At 40.8% G+C, this 21134-nt stretch overlaps 1 protein-coding gene across 10 annotated transcripts in view; it reads right to left on the reverse strand.

Annotated features, from left to right (window-relative positions):
• The window catches only part of nfia (nuclear factor I/A), a 775862-nt gene that overhangs the window by 75170 nt on the left and 679558 nt on the right, over positions 1–21134 (reverse strand). For 8 of the 10 annotated variants that reach the window (XM_073063061.1, XM_073063065.1, XM_073063059.1 and 5 more), the window contains one exon: positions 7273–7460. In XM_073063061.1, coding sequence (XP_072919162.1) covers positions 7273–7460 — 188 coding nt within the window. The remainder of the gene's footprint in view (positions 1–7272; positions 7461–21134) is intronic. The other 2 variants (XM_073063060.1, XM_073063068.1) reach the window with 1 other exon arrangement.

Here is a 21134-nt window from a genome sequence, read left to right on the forward strand (position 1 = left end):
ATTATAACTATAACTGGATCAATGGAATATCAACCAGAGTTCAGAAGACAATTATTATAATTTCAAAAGGATAAACAAAGGCAGAATACAGAGTTATTGGCAGGACTCTTGGAGGTGTGGAGCAAAAGAGGCATCTCAGAGTAATGTGTATAGTTATTACGCAAGTTGACAGTGTGGTTAAGAAGGTGTAAGGTTGATTTGAATATTAAAATTGATGAAACAAGTTGGTCAAGATTATGTCTTGATAGTATGACAAATACAATAAATGTTCAACTAAGATTAGTACAATATAACTTTTTACATCAAATATATATTACACCACAAAAAATAAAGAGATTAAACTCAAATTTATCTGATCAATGTTTTCGATGTAATCAAGAAATTGGTACTTTTTTGCACTCTACTTGGTCTTGTTTTAAAATTCAACCTTTTTGGACAAATTTAAGAGTTTTACTGGAACAAATTATTGGAATACAACCACATAATCCAACATTATTTTTACTTGGCGATATTGAAGGGATAAAATTGAAATCCAAATTGAATAAATATCAGAAAGAATTCATAAAAATTGCTTTGGCAGTAGCCAAAAAGGCTATTGCAGTTACTTGGAAATCGGATTCATACTTAAGTATAGATCGTTGGAAGAATGAAATTTTTAGCCGTATTCCACTTGAAAAAATTACTTATAATTTAAGAGATAAATATGAAATATTTCTGAAAATTTGGTGCCCTTATTTACAAAAAATAGGATTAAATATATAGGTGCTCCAAAGATAAAATTATTGGCTATCTGGGGAAAGAAATAAATATACATATTAAAGCTATTATGAACTCCGTGGAGCATGTGGGGAATCTTCCGATATCCAGGCATTCTTTCTTTCTTTCTTTTTTCGTCTCTTTTTTTTCTATAGGGATATGTTAGGGGGGAGGGGTTAAGGAGAAGGGGGAAGGGTTGATAATTTTTTTTAAAGGTGTAAGGTGTGTAGGCCTTCATTAGTTGAGGAATTGCATTCAAGAACCGTGAAGTAATGATGCAGCTTCATAAAACCCTGGTTAAACCATCCTTGGAACATTGTGTTCTGGTCACCACATTATTTCCTTTGTTAGCGATACAGTGCGGAGTAGGTCCTTCCTGCCCTTCGAGGCATGGCACTCCAGCAACCCCCGACAAACTCGATGAATTCAAATCTAATCATGGGACAATTTACAATGACCAATTAACCTACCCTGGTAATCCTTGAACTGTGGGAGGAAACACATGCATTCCATGTTGGAGGATGTACAGACTCTTTACAGATGGCGTTGGAACTGAACTCCAAACTCTGGAATGTTCCAAGCTGTAATAGCGTCCCACAGACGACTACGCTACTGTGGTGCCCAAGGGTTGTAGGAAGGATGTGGAAGCTTTAAAGAGGTTTCAGAGGAGATTGACCAGGATGCTACCTGAATTAAAGTGCATGTTTTATGAAGATAGATTAAACAAACTAGGGCTATTCTTTCTGGAGTGAAGGAGAATAAGAGGGGACAATGAGAGGCGACAATTACACAATGATAAGAGATGTAGATACAGTGAACAGCTAAGGACTATTTCCCAGGGCAGAAAAGGGTAGAATTTTAAGGTAATTGGAGGAAAGTATAGGAAGACATCAAAGGTAGTTCTTCTTCGCATAGAGTTGCAGCTGCATAGAACAATGGAACAAACTGCCAGGTTGGTTGTAGAGGCAGATATATTAGGAAGATTTCAGAGATTCTTAGATATGCATGTGAATTGAATGAAAAACAGAGGGCTGTGTAGGATGGTGGGATTAGATTGACTTTAGAGGAGGTTAAAAGGTTAGCACATCATGGGTTGAAGGGCCTGTGCTGTACTGTTCTACGTTCTTTAACAGCTATATTTCATTAAGAGTTTGAGGAGTTTTGGTCTGTCACCAAAGGCTTTGGCAATTTTCTGCTGATGTACTGTGGAAAGTATTCTGACTGGTTGCATCACTGCTTGGTACAGAGGAGCCAATGCACAGGTTTGGAAAAGTTGCAGAAGGATGTAGGTTCAGCCAGCTCCATCATGGGTACTAGCCTTCCTACCACTGATGACAGCTTCAAAATGTGATGTCTGAAGACGGCGCCATCCATCTTGTAGGACGCTCACCATCCAGGACATGGTCTCTACATATTACTACCATCAGGGATGAGGTACAGGAGCCTGAAGATGCACACTCAATGCTTAGGAAAAGTTTCATCTCCACCACCATCAGATTTTGGGAAAAATCCATAAACGTTATTACTACCTCACTATTTTGCTCTCTATTTATTTCTATGTATACTTTTTGTAATTAATAGTAATTTTTATATATTACACTGTTCTGCCGTTGCAAAACAACGAATTTCACAGCATATATATCAGTGACAATAAATCTAATTCTGATGGTTATTGAGGCAGATCACCCTGTTCTTCTTGGGCACCAGTATGATAGATGCCTTTTGAAGCAGGTTTAAACCAATGACTGCAGCAGTGAGAAGTGAAGACGTCCTTGACACTCCAGCCAGTTGTTTTGCACGGGATTTCAGTGCCCTGACAGGTAGGCCATTGGGACCTGATGCCTTGCGAGGGTTAACCCTCCTGAAAGATGTTCTGGCTTTGGACTCTGAGACACATATCACATGGTCAGCAGATGCTGTAGGGATTCGACAGGTTTAGTTTATATTCCCTCTTTCAAATTGTGCATAAAAGGTATTGAGCTCACCGGGGAGTGAAGCATCAGTGTCATTTGTGAAGGATCTTACAAATGCCTGTAAAACAGCTTCTCTCTAGCATTGTGATATTTGTATTTTTCCCAATCAAGTGAAAATAAAATCTCAAAATTACCTCCAGAAATTTTCGCAAACATATTTTTCAAATTTTGGTCTTTTAGCCATAACTACCAAAATACATAATTAGCCACTAAATTATATGCAACTATTAAGGCTGTAATTGATACTTGCTCGCAATGTGAAAAATAGCACAGATTCATATGGCATAACAGCAGTTTCAATTTTAAATTTATGGATTGAAAAAGCATGCATTTCTCAAATTTATGGATTACTCTCCTCCAATTTATAATCAATATCAAAGTGATAGTTAAATACATGTGAATTTGCTTGCATTTTCAATCTAATAAATAACTTGGATAAAGTTTCACATGCAAAGCTGATCCAGCACATAGCCAAAACTGTAAAATAACTGACAAGGTAGTCAGAGTTTGCTCCAATACCTTTGGCCCATCATGTCTCACAGATATTGCTGCTAAAGGCAAGTACTGGTATGTAACTTCGTCCTAAACAGACGGCATACAAGTGAGTGCTATACAAGACTACTTACTGAGAAATGGGATGTAAGAGCAACCTCAGTGGCAGAAATTCATTCAGCTCCGTAAACTCAGAATCAGAATCAGGTTTATTATCACTGTCTTATATAATGTAGAATTTGTTGCTTCGTGGCAACAGCACTGTGCAAAGATGAAAAATTACTATAGATTACATGAGGCAACGTTCATGGGTTATTAGACCATTCAGAAATCTGATAACAGAGGAGAAGAAGCTGTTCCTGATTGGTTGAGTGTGGGTCTTCCGATTCCTGCACCACCTCTCTGATTGTAGTAATGAGAAGAAGTTATGTAAAGGATGGTAAAGGTCATTAATGATGGATGCCACCTTCCTGAGGTACTGATTCTTGAAGATATCCTCCACATTTGGGGAGGGCTGTGCCTCTGATGGAGGAAGGCTAAGTCAGTAGCTTCTTGCAATCCTGTGCATTGGAGTCTCCATAACAGACTGGGATGCAACCAATAGACAATAGACAGTAGGTGCAGGAGTAGGCCATTTGGCCCTTCTAGCCAGCACCGCCATTCCCTGTGATCATGACTGATCATACACAATCAGTACCCCGTTCCTGCCCTCTCCCCATATCCCTTGACCCCGCTATCTATAAGAGTTCTATCTAACTCTCTCTTGAATGCATCCAGAGACTTGGCCTCCACTGCCTTCTGGGGCAGAGCACTCCACATATCCACCACTCTCTGGGTGAAAAGGTTTTTCCGCATCTCTGTTCTAAATGGCCTACCCCTTATTCTTATACCCCCTTATTAACTAGTCAGAATGCACTCCACTGTATATCTACAGAAATTTGCAAGAGTCCACTAGCAAATCCATGGTCTTGCTCATCTTGAGTGCGAGGTTATTACTCAACTCACACTTGCATGCCTCCTTGTTGCCATCTCAAATTTTTCCAACAACAGTGGGATCATCTGCAAATTTATGAGTACCTTTGTTTGGCAACATGTAGGTGCTCAAAACACTTACTAGATCTTAAAGGTACAGCTGAAGTTAAATCATTCGAGAATAGCCGAAAATCTGGATCATTAATCTGAAGACTGACCTGTGATCAATATCAAAAATGCCAGTTGGGAAATTCAAGTTCATCTTACAAAGTAGATCTCAACTGTATGTTTGAATGCTCATTTCAGCAGTGGAAACCATGAAGCCATTGGATTGTGGTAAAAATTCAAGAGATTTACAAAAGTGCTTGAAGGTTTCCTCATTGAAGGAAGCCTGCCATCATCACCACTGTTGGCTCAATTTAGAGTCCACAACAATTCTTTAAGAGCTTCACAGTTCAGGGGCAATTAGGAAAAAGAAATATATCAGAATTTCCAACAACCTCTATATCACATGAATGAACAAAAAATATTCCCCAAAAAGAATACAACTTTACCATACGATGAATGTTTCTTAGTCAGACTCCACTATTCAGTGTTTCTTTACTCTCAACTGATCTTGAATGATGCCTTTACACCATGCCCAGTCCTCAGTCAATGTTTGCAAAATCTCAGTAGATCAACTGATAGGTCATGTTGATCCATTACCTACTGCGTAGTTAGCCTCCAGCCCAGCCACACTACCCCACCCTCTCAGCATCACTATTAAATTGTGAGAAAGTAGTTCCATTAAGAAATACTGGTAAAGGAAAGATAGGAAAGAGCAAATCAAGGTAGACCAATGAGAATATTAAACATTTATGAGCAATAAGTCATAAAAGAGCTCACCAGTTCAACACATGATTAACACTGTCACAAGTTTTAATTCCAATTCACACCATTTACATTTCCTGTTTCAAACCACCAACTAGATGCCAAGATCATTCTTCTTCTTCTTCCCTCACTACCGCTACTTCCTTCTCATTGGTAGCCCAAGCTTCACATTTTTTCCTTTGTTACACAATGACCAATATAGGTCCATAATTCATTGAAGTGGAGTCACAGATAGATAGGATCGTAACGAGTGCTTTTGGCATATTGACCTTCATAAATTAAAGTATTGAGTACAGGAGATGGGATGCCATGTTGAAGTTGTAAAGACATTGATGAGGCCTAATTTAGAGTATTGTGTGCAGTTTTGGTCACCTACCTACAGGAAAGATGAAAATAAGTTTGAAAGAGAAAATTTACAAGGACGTTGTTGGGTCTGGTGAATCTGAGTTATAAGGAAAGGTTGAATAGGTTAGGACTTTATTCTTTGGAACATAGAAGATTGAGAGGAGATTTGATAAAGGGATACAGAATTAGGAGTGGTATAGATAAAGTAAATGCAAGCAAGCTTTTTCCATTGAGGTTGGGTGGGACTACAACCAGAGGTCATGGGTTAAGGGTGAAAAATTTAAGGGGAACATGAAGGGAAGCTTCTTCAGTCAGATGATTCTGAGAGTGTGGAATGAGCTGCCAGTACAAGTGATGCATGTGGGCTTGATGCAAATGTTTAAGATGAGTTTGGATAGGTATATAGATGGTAGGGATTTGGAGGGTTATGACCTTGGTGCACGTCGATGGGAGTAGGCAGTATAAATGGTTCAGCATGGGTTAGACAGGCTGAAGGGCCTGTTTCTGTGCTGAACTTTTCTATGACTCTATGAATAAATTACCCATATAACTCTAACCCCTCTGCTGGCTGTAAATTGGTTCATCCATTAGCTGGCTATTGCATGGTGATGCTAATCTAAATGCCCTCCCATGTTACTGCTCCTTCCTGGCATCTGAATTTTCAATTTTACGTAATCCAACAAAAAATGTGATATTTCTGTGGCTTCAGGTTGCTGCAAATGTTGTTGAATCTGACATCTGATATCGTAGCTGGCTATGTACTGTATGTCTGGCCTCAATAAAGTGGCCTGCGTGGCATAGTAGAACAAATGCATTAACACATCTGGCTTTTCCTTCTGTCTGAAAAACGGAGAAAGATGAACTTAAAAACTAACTGGCAAATAAAGTGTCAGTGTGGAAGCTCAATGCAAATGCTTTCTCTCTCTGACACACATGTGGCATCATATTCCTTTGAGACATGCAATAGAGGAGCTTTGTGAAGTAATAGCATTGCAGGACTTTAATATATTATCATTAATATGTTTTTTGGGAGTCTTCTGTCTCCAGCCCTGGCTGCATGTCAGCAAATGCTACTCTAAACCTATGAATGAAGGTATTTATATCTTACTCTCAGCAATGCTGGAGTTGGCTATAGGAGGAAGAGCTAAAAGGCCATTCGGAATTCACTGCTGAATACCTCCTATTACTCTGCTATACAGCAAAGGAGAAAGATTCCTTATCTGGTCACAACTACTATGTGGCCTGCCAATACGGTCACAGTGAGTTCAAATAAAATGATTTCAAGAGATAAAATATGATATCTAATTACTTCAGTATTCTCACTGGGGTCAGGAATATTGATCCTGTTCTTCCATTTCAGAAACTGCAGGGCTTTGTTATCTGCTTCATCACATATATGATCATACCTGATTCATTGAATTGCTTCTCCTGGTCATGAATGAACTACTATGAAACACTACAAAGATTGAGATCTTTGACATGACGATATGAGATTAAAGCTGCAGCATTTATATACGTAACTGATAGGTTATTTTTGATTGTTAACTGCACCATCATAAGGTAACACTCATGCTGAATAAATGCTATGGGGGGAGTAAATATCACAGGTTAAACAAAATTCAAATACACACAATATAAGAAAATGATTTAACATCAGTATCTTGGGAAGCTTATTTAGGGAAAGGCGCAAACTTACTTTTGTTGTTTCAGAGCTTACAGCATTTAGTGATTTATAACTTGAGACCTCAGCAGCCATAACTAAAAGGGACATATGATATCAACATGCAGATTGTTTAGTGCATCAAGCTCGAACTTTCTATCAATATGTCTGTCTATCGACATGAAAAGTAAAAAGTGGTCTTACATTTAGGAACCCCACCTGTCCTGACTGCTGGCTGGTGTCAGGGCAGACAAGTTGAACAAATTCCTTCAGGCTCTCCTGACTAGGGTGTGGATGATAGCGGATGGCAGTGTGTGAGAAATAAGGACCTGGCTGCTGGATGATGGGAGATGTTGGAAAATGTAGAGTTGAGGCTGTTGCATGAGGACTTGCTGTAACAAAAAAGAGAGAAAATATTATAAACCATATCAGTTCAAAATGTTACTGTAATCAAACATTGTTTTCAAGGTACAAACTACAGAAATAAATGCCATTTGTGAACATAATTATAGTTAAATGCCTTACAGAAAATTACCACAAATTTTCCTTACCATGCATTAACTTTTATTTATAGAATATTTGTAGAAACAATTCACTCTTTTTCAGAATGTTCCAATGTAGAATGTGCATTCTTCAAATGGATGAACATATCAACACAAAACTATTTGTTATCTTATTGTAAATTTAAAACTAAATACACTGCAACCTCAGTATATTGCGGATGTTGAGGACAGATTTAATAACTGTATTAAAAGCTACACGTTATAAGTGAAATCATTTAGTTAATTTTCATCTTGAGAAACATGATAATATCTACAGTGTGTCCTAAACCAGAATGTTACAAAATGTAACGCATTATGTTGACATTTCACTTTCATAGTTGTCAACGTTGCTCAGAATATTGTCTCTAATTATATATATTTTTCCAAGAATCCTCATTCTGACAGCTACCTCCTCCTGAAGAATATAAACAAATTCTAGTCATTTTGAATAATTTCCTATCTTTCTGGATATTGTAATATGCAGATCAGTTTTGTTTTCATCTGGTTGCACAGTTGAAGGTGAACAGAATGCTACAACTAAAGAATTAAAGCCCAATGAAGAATTCATGGAATAAAGAGGCTGCATGTGTCACTTCTGAAGTGGCATAATTTTCAATTAGAAACATTGAACATTATTCCACCTGACAGGTAGGAGACAATATTTCATAACAAGAACTATAAATCCAATCACACCCAGTTTCAAAAATTATATCTGAGTGGCTAAATAATATCTGCCTTGTTCCATTAAGGAGGGAGCTAAGCTTAACTAATGCTATATTATAATACCACAAATGTAACATGAAATGCTGTAACATAAAAATGTAGAAATCCAGAAAGATCTTTAAACAAATGTAAAGAATATTAAAAGACAGTTGTAAAGTTTGGCTGAAGAAATAGCAAAGCAAATTTTATAATGATAGTTCACAGACTGAAAACATTAACTCTGTTTCTCTCCCCGTAAATGCTGCCTGGATTGCTGAATATTTCCAGTATCTTCAGTTTTGTTCCCCAGATTTCCAGCAACCTATATGTTGTTTCATGAGCATGTGTTCTTCTGGGAATTAAAGTGAAGCAAAGTGCTTTGGAATGAAAAAGCAAAGAAAATCAGTTTGTTCTTTAACTCTATTAACTAGAAAATTTGTTGAGGGTTGTAGAACGTTTGTCAAGGCTAATGAACAGTGCACTTGCTAATTGCGCAAAATACGGGCCACAGAAAAAAGACAAATAATTGAGTTCTGGACTCTAGGTCAATCTCGAAGCACAGGATGTTGTATAGAATTAGAACAACTTTCTTTAGTGTCTTAAATGTAATGATGCCTTGAAGAATCCTAGAGATGAAAATTAATCTACTAGTTATATTTAAGGTAAAGAGCAGTAGTGTGTTTCAGCAATCAATGATTCTCAAGTTCAAGTTCATGATTAATTGTTATTCAACCATACACAAATACAGCCAAATGAAACAGCATTATTCCGGGGCCAAGGTGTAAAACACAAAACCAACAGTCACACACACAGCACATATAAGATAGCAAGCACATATAAAATAGCAGTAAACACAGTCACACAAAATATATATAGATACCCATGTCCCTGAATCCATGAACAGTGCAGCAGTCTACAGTTTAACACAATATACCTTGTCTTCTGCCAAGCAAACACTGGGGTGGCAGCACTGATTCCAGCATGGACGCTGCACCACACACCTCCAGCATTTCGGTGGAGCGCCCCACTCTAAAGTCTCACCCTGGGTGGCTGTAAACAGGGGACACCATGGCTTGAGGTCTAGACCTTGCTACAACTGAGACCACGCAGCTCCCATGTCATTCGCCAATAAACCACTGAATTGGACTTGCAGCATTCCACACCACCAATGCCCAACAGGGTCTTGTGATCACAAGAAAAGTGACTAAGACTAAGACAATTACTTGCTCTTAGTCTGCACACTTCCATCGTGCACCAATACCTCTCTGTAGCAGGCAGCATCACAATCTGCATGAAATCCAACTCCTTTAGCTTCTCTGCAAACAAACAACTCGCTGATGGGATAGACCCGTAGTACTTTAAATTCTTAATGTTCAGCAGAGTCTTGTGATAATAGAAAACATACTTTAAAAGACAATTGCATCTTTGGTTGACTCCGTAGAAGTTGCTGTGTCCAAGTCCGCAACCATCTTACCACAAAACATCTCAAAAATAGAATAATTTTTGAACAGAGGCAAATTTTTTTTAGAGGTTGCACACTTCAACATTTATGATAATATTTTTCACTTAAACCTCTTCATGGAGTAAATTGGAGATAAGTGAATGCACAACTGGTATCCTAAAGGGATGTCAGAATATTACAATCGACTTATAAAAATTCCTTTTAATGTTTTGTTTGATTTTATGCACATCATTTGTATAATGCCAATATCATCCATTCACCGTTTTTATCCAGAGGCTTGGCCGCAGCTGTCCTCCTGATACATAACCTGGAATTAGGAGTTGATGGAAAAAGGCAAAGTAAAATCATTCTGTTTCTCCTTGGTTTTATACATTGAGTGGAAATAATGGTGATGCCCTTGTGGTCTGGCACACTGACGTCTGCCATGTAAAGGTTAGACGGCAGATCTTGGACACCTCCTCATATCTTCCCCTGGATCATGATGCCTCTAACAAACAGCAGGCCTCTGCCTCCAACACCATTACTGATCTCATCACCTCAGGCGATTTCCCCTTCACAGCTTATGACCTGATAATGCCCCAGCCCCATATTTCCCACTTCTCTCACCCAAGATCCACAAACTGGACTGCACTCATAGACAAATTGCTTGGGCCTGATCTTCTTCCACTGAACTGAGTTCTTCATACTTGGACTCCATTCTGTTTCAACCTTATCCAGTCCCTTCCTATGAACATCCACAACACCTCTCATGTGCTCCCCATTTTGATAATTCCAGTTTCCTGGTCCAAAATGCCTCATAGATGGTTTATCATGGATGTCCAGTTTCCATAAACCTAAATCCTCCTTCTGGTAGGTCTTCCTCTTTCTGGACCAAGGGCCCAATAGGTTCCCCTCCATTTGCTCTTGTTTTGTACAATTTATCTTTTGATTAACATAGAAACATAGACAACCTACAGCACAATACAGGCCCTTCGGCCCATAAAGCTGTGCCGAACATGTCCTTACCTGAGAAATTACCTAGGGTTACCCACAGCCCTCTATTTTTCAAAGCTCCATATACCTGCCCAGGAGTCTCTTAAAAAACCCTATCATATTCGTCTCCACCACTATTGCTGGCAGCCCATTCCATACACTCACCACTCTCTGCGTAAAACACTTACCCCTGACCTCTCCTCCATACCTACTTCCAAGCACCGTAAAACTAGGCCCTCTCGTGCTAGCCATTTCAGCCCTGAGAAAAAGCCTCTGACTATCCACATGATCAATGCCGCTCATCATCTTATACACCTTTATCAGGTAACCTCTCATCCTCCGTCGCTCCAAGAAGAAAAGGCCAAGTTCACTTAACCTATTCTCATAAGGCATGCTCCCCAATCCAGGCAACATCCTTGTAAATCTCCTCTGCACCCTTTCTATGGCTTCAACATCCTTCCTGTAGTGAGGTGACCAGAACTGAGCACAGTACTCCAAGTGGGGTCTGACCAGGGTCCAGTATAGCTGCAACGTTACCTCTCGGTTCTTAAACTCAGTCCCATGATTGATGAAGGCCAATACATTGTATGCTTTCTTAACCACAAAGTCAACCTGCACAGCAACTTTGAGTGTCCTATGAGCTTGGACCCCAAGATCCCTCTGATCCTCCACACTGCCAAAAGTCTTACCATTAATACTATATTCTGTCATTATATTTGACCTACCAAAATGAACCACCTCAGACTTAACTGGGTTGAACTCTATCTGCTACTTCTCAGCCCATTTTTGCATCCTATCAATGTCACTCTGTAACCTCTGATAGGTCTCCGCGCTATCCACAACACCTCCAATCTTTGTGTCATCAGCAAATTTACTAATCCATCCTCCCACTTCTTCATCCAGGTCATTTATAAAAATCATGAAGAGTAGGGGTCCCAGAACAGTTTCCTGAGGCACACCACTGGTGACCGACCTCCATGCAGAATGTGATCCATCTACAACCACTCTTTGCCTTCTGTGGGCAAGCCAGTTCTGGATCCACAAAGCAATGTTCCCTTGGATCCCATGCCTCCTTACTTTCTCAATAAGCCTTGCATGGGGTACCTTGTCAAATGCCTTGATTCCTCCCACTTACTACAAAAGGTGTAGGCTTCTTCAGAAACTGTGGCTTCCTCTATACTGTAGTTGATGGGCCCTTTACACACATCTCTACCCTCTCCAATCATGATGTCAAACCCCACCCTTCTCTCCAGAGAGCACGGAGATAGAATTCCCCTGGTCAACACCTTTCACCCCACTAGCCTCTGTGTCCAACACATCATCCTCCACTACTCCCACTCATTGAAATGGGATCCCATAACCCCCCACACCTTCCCTACAGTCATCCTTTTTGCTTTCTAAAGAGAACACTTGCTTGGTGATTCCCTGGTCCACTCATGCCTTCCCACCCACTCCTCCTGATTACTTTCCCCTGCAACCACAGGAGGTGCAACACATCCCTGTGCCTCCTCCTTCACTTTCCAGAGACCTAAACAGCCCTTCCAGATGAGGCACAGATTCACATGCATCTCTTCCAACCTCAACTACTGCAAATGGTACTCACAATGTGGCCCACTATACACTGGCGAGATCAAATAGTGATTAGGTGACTGTTTTGCAAAGCACTCTGTCTACAGAGTGGAGCTTGTTATTAGAACTCTCTTTCCCAATGTCACAGTGACCTGTCTGTCTTCAATCTTCTTTATTGCTATAATGAGCCGAAAGCAAATGAGAAGTGTACCTCATATTCCACTTGAATAGCCTACAACCAAATAGTGTACACATTGAATTTTCCCATTTCAGGTTATGCATAACTCTGTGTTTGTTTCTCATTTCATTCAGTCCAACCAGGTTCTCACCCTCTTCCTTCAGATTATAAGGCAATAAAGTATTTGGCCATCTATCCCAATCCATACTCAGTCATGGCTGTTTTCTTTACCCTATTGCCCCTTCTTCCTCCTGTAACCATTCATCCCCTTGCCTTTCTGTTTCCTTAACTTATCTCTCGTCCCCACCTGGTTACATCTGCCCACATAGATGCACCTGGCTGGGTTTCTTCTCCTTTGGTTCGCCTTTTCTATCCCCTCCACCACCTGTTTTTATCTGCCCATCATCACTCCCTTATCAGGTGCCACTATTAGCATCTAGACTCTGTCTCTACCCTTGCAACACACACAAAATGCTGAAGGAACTCAGCAGGCCAGGCAGCATCTATGGAAAAGAGTTATAGTCGGTATTTCGGGCCAAGACCCTTCATCAGGACTGGAGAAAAAGGATGAGGAGTCAGAGTTAGAAGGTTGGTTGGGGGGGTGGGGAAGGAACACAAGGTGATAGTGAAATCTGGAGGGGGGGAAAGGGTGACGTAAAGAGCCGGGAAGTTGATTGTGGAAGAGATACAAAGCTGGAGAAGAGGGAATCTGATAGGAGAGGACAAAAGGCCATGTATGGAAAAAAAGGAGAAGCACCAGAGGGTGGTGTTGGGCAGGTAAGGAGATGAGTTGAGAGAGGAAAAGGGAATGGGGAATGGTTAAGGGAGGGGTATTATCCTTCACCTCCCCACTCTTAACTTTTTTCTTCTATGCAGGGGAATAAACAGCCAATGTTTCAGACCAAGCCCATTTGTCAGAACAGCAAAGGAATCAGAATCAGAATCAGGTTTATTATCACCGCCATGTGACGTGAAATTTGTCAACTTAGCAGCAGCAGTTCAATGCAATACATAATAGAGAAGAAAATAATAATAATAAATAATTAAGTGTAACGCTCAGCTATATCGGCTTGTACGCATCTAGGGGAGACCTTGTCCCCCGCCCAACCTTGTCTCACGGTTGCGTCGGTTGCTGTGCAACGCCACCTGATACGGCCTCAAACATCAATCATCAGCCAGCACACAATGTACATTTTACAAATTACACTTTATAATTCTTACTTGGACCATGAAATTAATAAAGATACAATACAAAAAGGAACGAAGGGAAACAAAAAAAAGGTGCCAGACTTATCAAAGTTCAGTTTCTTTGTGCACACACAGTTGGAGCTCAGGACCTTCCTTCTTCCCCTGCGATCCGCTCCGACCCCACAACTTGTAGCTCGGGACCACCCGAAATGATCGACCAGAGCACTCCCAGCACGTCTGTCTTCCTCTCGATCTCCCTTCCAACTCTCCAAACGTTCACTCAACACTAGCTTACAGACTCACAAGAAAGAATAGCATCTATCCCAATTGGTTAACAAATGAATACAATTCTCGTTATCAGTAATTATAACCCAAACGAGCTGCGAGAGAAAGCACTCTCTCACCAGTTAACATAACAAAGAAGCATTTTTACTTATAACATAACAAAGAAGCCATTTTGATTAACATACGCAGTAACATAAAGAAGAAACCCCTTACATAAGTAAATCAATTATAGTACATGTATATTGAATAGATTAATAGTGCAAAAAACAGAAATACTACATATTAAAAAAGTGAGGTAGTGTCCAAGGGGGCAGAAGCCATAAAAAGGAGGGCAGAGGGGAAAGAGTACAATCTAGCATGTGACAGGTGGGACCAGGTCAGGGGGGAAGGTGGGATGAAGTAAGAAGCTGGGGGTGAAAGGTGAAAGAGTTAAACAGCTGAAGAAGAAAGTTAATTAAGAGAGGACAGTAAACCATGGAAGAAAGGGAAGGAGGAGGGGAACCATCATCCCCGCAATACTAATCAGTAAGCTCCAAAACCTTGGTCTCAATACCTATTTGAGGAATTGGTTCTTCGATTTCCTCACTTGCAGACCCCAGTCGGTTTGGATTGGCAACAACATTTCCTCCACGAACTCCATCAGTACAGGTACACCATAGTGCTGCGTGCTTAGTCCCACTCTGCTTGCTTTATACTCATGACTGTGAGACTAAGCACAGCTCCAGTGCCATATTCAAGTTTGCTGATGACAGCACTGCTGTAGCTGAATCAAAGGTGTTGATAAATCAGCACATAGGAAGGGAGTGGTTTCATAAAAAGAACCTCTTTTTCAATGTCAGCAAGACCGAGGAGCCTCCAACTCCTATGTGAAGCTTTTGAAGTTTGCAGACGACACTACCGTCATCGGACTCATCCAGAATAGTGATGAGTCTGCATATCGACAGCAGGTGGACCAACTGGCGCTCTGGTGCAGTTGGAACAATCTGGAGCTGAACACGCTCAAGACAAAGGAGATGATAGTGGATTTCAGGAGACATCCCCCCGCTATGTCTCCCCTCACAGTTCTCAGCAGCCCTGTGTCCACCGTGGAGAACTTCAGGTTCCTGGGAACCACCATCTCTCAGGATCTGAAGTGGGAGCAGAACATCAGCTCCATCCTGAAGAAGGCTCAGCAGCAGATGTATTTCCTGCGGCTCTTGAGGAAATACGGTCTGCCTCAGGAATTGCTGCTGCAGTTCTACACTGCAGTCATTGAGTCTGTCCTGTGCACCTCCATCATTGTGTGGTTTGGAGCCACCACCAAGCAGGATAGAACCAGACTACAGCGCACAGTGAGGACTGCCGAGCGCATTATTGGAGCCTCCCTGCCCTCTATTGTGGACCTGTACTCTTCCAGGTTGAAGAAGAGGGCGGGGAACATCATAAAGGACTCCTCCCATCCTGCGCACGGACAGTTTGATCTACTTCCGTCTGGTAGGCGCTTCAGATCCCTCCAGACTAAGACTAATAGGCACTGGAGAAGTTTTTTCCCTACTTTGGTCACTTTGCTGAACAGTTAACTGCCAGTTAACTGTCGGTGAACTATTACTTGGATTTCACTACCTGTATGTATAATCTATATTTTCATTTATATTTATCATTATTATTGTTATGAGCAGAGAGACAACATCTGCCGGAAGTAAATTCCTTGTATGTGCATAGGTACTTGGCGATTAAAGTCTGATTCTGATTATTGACTTCAGGAGAAGGACACCAGAGGTCCATGAGACAGTTATTAATGGATGATGAGAGCTGGAGAGGATCAGCAACCTTAAATTCCTTGGTGTTATTATTTTGGAGGACCTGTCGTGGGCCCAGCACATAACTACAATTACAAAGAAAGCACGGCAGCGCCTCTACTTCCTTAGGAGTTTGTGGAGATTCAACATGACATCTGAAACTTTAACAGACAGATGTGCAGTGGGGAGTATATTGGCTGTATCACAGCTTGGTATGGAAACACCAATGCGCTTGTATGGAAAATCCTACAAAACATAGTAGATACTGCCCAGTCCATCATGGCTAAAGCCTTCCCAAATACTGAACATTTCTACATGAAATGCTGCCACAGAAAACAGCATCCATCATCAGGGATCCGCACCCCACAGGGCATGCTCTCTTCTCTCTGTTACCATCAGGATAAAGGCACCAAAACCTCTGGACTCACATCACCAGGTTCAGGAACTGCTACTACCCCTCAGCCATCAAGCTCTTGAACCAGTGAGGATAAGTTCACTCAACTCCAATTGCTCCATCTCCATCACCAAAGGACTTACTTTCAAGGACTCCTCATCTCATGTCCTTGATATTTATTGCTAATTTATTTACTATATATTTTTTTCTTTTTGTATTTGCATAGTTTGTTGTTTTCTGCAATCTGGCTAAACACCCAAGTTGAGTGTTCCTTCATTGATTCTGTTATGGTTATTATTCGATAGATTTATTGAGTATGCCCACAAGAAAATGAAGGCATTTACTTTGAACTTTAGTGAAGAGCAGGTGAGGGAAAAAGGTGTGAAAGGGTAACCAGAATGGGGAATAGAAAAAGTGAGAATGAATGGGGGGGGGGGGAAGATTATTGGAAATTGGAGAAATTAATGTATAAGCTGATGTTTATGGCAGGTTGGAGGTTGCTCCTTCAACCTGAGTTTGGTTTCATCTTGGCAGCAGAGGAGGCATGGACAGACATGATGGAATGGGAACGGGAAATTGAACTGAAATGGTTTGCCACTGAGAGAACCTGCCTTTCGTGGTCAAAGTGAAGGTGTTGAAATGACCAATGTCGAAGACCGCTTTGTTGACCACCTTTGTTTCTACACCATTTTCCTCTCCATTTAGAGAGGCACGGACCAGCAAAATGAGATCAGCACCACTAGTAACTAGCTTACACAGTTCCAAACATTAAAGCCATTGGGAGGAATAAAGTCCTTGGAACTTAAGCAGCTTGTGTCAATGTTTGAGGCGCATTGGAATATTGCAATTATTCATGCTTATTTGATATGATACAATGAATCTGGCTTCAATGGCAATGCAGAAAGACTTTACCCCAACACTCGTTTGGACTGTTGGTTGCTGTAAAAGCTGAGCAGGTTTCAAATTGCTGCTACTCTCTCCCTAAAGGGAAATTATAATAGCCAGCAGCACATGTGGAAATGGGAAATGTGTAGCATCAAGGAAATAATGTCTTCACATTGCAATTCTAAACTGAATTTAAATGTACTGCTGTAAATTATTTATACTGCAGTAATATTTCCCATCTTGTTTCTTGACCAAGTGAGGCATAAATCATTTTAAAAGTGCTATTAGATATGAAAAAAATAAATTATATCAATGCTGCATCCATTTGTCTATAATGGCTGCATGGTGCATTATAGAGCTGGATAGGTCACACATTTTTGTACAAACCACCATATATGAAATAAAATTATTTTGGGAATCTGGCAATCTTAAAGCTTCTGCATACTAATCCAATACCAAAGCATTTAATAGCACGAGACATAGCTGTCTAGAAATTGGATCGCTGTTAAATAGGAGTACTAATCCTGGGCAGCATATTAACCCACTCCTATTCATAAATTCAATCATGCTCCTCCTATAAATTTGCAGGCGCATTTGAATTGTGTGTTGTGTTGCAGATCCCAATCATTACCACCACAATTTAACACATCTGTTGGCACATTCCTGTGCTAATTAATGCCAGGGTTTTAGTCCTCATGGAGAGCTCTCTGCTGAGCCACAGCACTGCTGTGTTAGTGGGGGTAACTAATGGAGCACAGCAGGGAAGGAGCATTCTCATTTGGGGGACTTCATGGCTATAGCAGAGAGCAAAGAACATGCCCCCTGCTCCAAAGATTTGCCAGAAAGACCATGGACATATACACAAAGGTATTGACAGAGGGTGACAGCAGATTCAGCCCTTCCTCCACTTCCCTCTCCTAAACTGGGACAGTAGCACAAGAAGTCCCATGGGCCTTCAGGAAAAGTCAAGTTAAGTACTCTCAGTTTATTTCGATTTCAGTGTAACTCACTGTCAACCCTTCCATGACCCCGCCCACCATTCCAGACTTCCCCTCACAGACAAATAATGGCAACCATTGCCAATAGTCCAAACAAATTTCTTGAACGCACACACACACACAAACAAAACTAAGGCAACATCACAGCACTTTGAAAATAAGCTCTGCTTTCATGTTCCAATCCAATGGCATCCACAATAAATGTTTGGAGCAGCAGAATGAAAGTAAATCCTTCTACTCACAACGGATTTCCAGGCTAGAGGAGAGGACCCCTTTATCATTTGGCATTAGCACAATTCAGGCCATGGCCCTTTATTCAGCCTGATAAGTAACCTAGATGTACAGGTATCTGTGTAATTTACCTATGTAATCAATTATCTGTATGTGTCTCTAAGTGTGCTGACCACTCTGAGAGCCCACTCGTACCATGCTCTGCTTTATGTTAATACCATTCCTAAGCTTTAATAACTCCCAGTCTGCTTTATCCCACACCAATCCTATCCAGGAGGACCAAGCCAGAGGGGAAGAACATCTCTAAGTGGTAGTGTAAGGACTGGATAAGCTAGGTCAGTGGCCCGTGTGTCACGAGGAGGAAATTCCTGACAGTGCAGGTTGCAGTTGTACTCGACAGACAGTGAAGAATGCCTGGTCACATATCAGAAAAAAAATTATTTGATAGAGGATACGGGAGCATACATGGGAAAGTTAGCACAGATGTATGTAGAAATACTTGTTGCAATAATCTGCCTGTGTGAAAGAATGTAGGAGATGTGAAGAAACATCAGCCTGGAAGTGGCACGTGTCCCTGAGGGTATGAGTGATTGTGCATGTTTCAACTTCCATGACGGTCAGCTAGAGACCACCCAGGATGATGTGCCTCCTCTTAGTTGTCTGGGAGGAGGTTGCTGTTCTGCGACAACAAAAGACTGACAAATAGGAATATGCAGCTGCCTTGTAGGAGTTTATTGTCTATATTGGAATGGAACTGTTGGTTTTAAAGACAGATACAAGATCTGGGTCATGGCAAACACAAGACAGTTGCACGTCTGATTCCAGGGCAGTTCCACTACCTTATTCGAGCTTGAAAGTTTTCTTATCTCAGAATGGTCAGCACTACTCCTCCAGTAGATTTCAGGTGATATACAAGTCCATGCCTGATGTTAGCAACTACAGACCAGCTCCTTACTCTGACAATGTATCCACCAGCTGGCCTTCCAGAACAATGCTCTTGTGGTTATCCATCATAGCCACTCTTTAAAAAGGACACTGAAAGGGCTGGTCTCTATGAGATTGTGAGAGCAAGAGGGAAGCGGAAAAATCTTTAAGGCATTCACATGAAGAAACACAAGTTGATTAGCTATTCTTAATGCAGTGGCATAGAAGTTCATTCAGATAACACTATTTCCTGTGAATGGCCAATAACTTCTATGAAAATGACATATGTAACACAGTTTCACTCAAAATTCATACTTCACTATTTCTGACTTCAGTCTAGTCACCTAATCTCTTATGCAGAGAAAATTTACAAAGACCTTGCCAGGACTTGAGGACTTAGGACATCTAAGCAAATAAGAGATTTGACAGAAGTGTATAAAATTACGAGGTAAATGTAACCAGGCTTTTTCTACTGAGGTTGGGTGAGACAGTTGGTCATTGAGGTCATAGGTTAAGAGCAAAAGGTGAAATGTTTAAAAGAACGAGGGTGAACTTCTTTATGCAAAAGATGGTGAGAGTGTAGAACAAGCTGCCAACAGAAGTGGTGGATGTGGGGTCGATTTGAACATTTAAGAGAAATTTAGATAGGTGCATGAATAGGAGGGCTATGGAGGGCTGTGGCCTGGGTACAGGTTGATGTGAAAAGGCAGATTAATAGTTCAGCAGAGACTGGATAGGCTGAAGAGCTTGCTTCTGTGCTGTAGTGTTTTAGGACTCTATGACACTGATTAGAAATGCTGGGTCAATTTACCTGCACTCTACAGCGGTCAATTGCACAAACTCCAGGTAAAATCAGTGTTTGACAAAGCAGTGTCACAGGAAAGCAGCATCCATAACCAGGGACCCCTACCACCCAAGTCATGCTCTTTTCTCACTGCTGCCATCAGGAAGAAGTTACAGGAGCCTCAGAACTCACACCACCAGGTTCAGGAACAGTTATTAGCCCTCAACCATCAGGCTCCTGAACCAACGGTGATCACTTCACTCAATTTCACTTGCCCCATTACTGAAATGCTCCCATAACCTATGGACTCACTTTCAAAGGCTCTTCGTCTCATATTCTTTGTATTTATTGCTTGCCTGATTGTTAATCTATTTATTTGCATTTTGTTGTCTTTTTCACACTGGTTATATGCCCAGTTGGTATGGTCTCTCATTTATTCTATTATGCTTTTGGATGTATTAAGCATGCCCGCAAGTAAACAAATCTCAGGGTTGTATATGGTGACATACATGTATTTTGATAATAAATTTACTTTGAACTTTGAATGACTTTTAGCCATACTGTTCTCAGAATGAGATCACAGGTGAAGTAATTTTTTAACATTTTTATTTAACATATCTCACTGCTGCCACGATGTTTTAATAATTTTAATATAAACAGCAGCATAGCCATAAGTCTAATACAACTCCCTAGTTGGATCTAGAGAACATGCCATTTTCACTGATGATAGAAGGATGTTATATTGGCTTCAGTACTCCAAAAAGTCATGGAAAGCAACATCATACAATATTCCTACCCCAATAAGTATACATTAAACAAGAATGCAGTGTGCAATCTGCCAGTGCTCACATTGGCCCTTAGGTGTGGTATCAGAGAATACCCACTTCCTTTTCAACTCTATTTAAAAGTTCAAGTTTATTTTTCATTCAACCATACATGAATATAGTCAAATGAAACAGTGTTCCTCCAGGGCTAAGGTTCAAAACACATTACCAACAGCATACAGCACGTTGCACATAGTGCATATAGTTATGATTTCAGAAAAACATGTAGTCACGAAGATGAAAAAAATAGCTGAGTAGCCTGAGTCGCTGAGTAGCATGACTGTAGAAGTGATGGTAAGTTGTCCTGGCCCAGCTTGTTTTTCCACTGTGAGACACCGGAGGGCAGCACC

Source organism: Hemitrygon akajei, chromosome 12 (assembly GCF_048418815.1).
Source record: "Hemitrygon akajei chromosome 12, sHemAka1.3, whole genome shotgun sequence".
NCBI lineage: Eukaryota > Metazoa > Chordata > Chondrichthyes > Myliobatiformes > Dasyatidae > Hemitrygon > Hemitrygon akajei.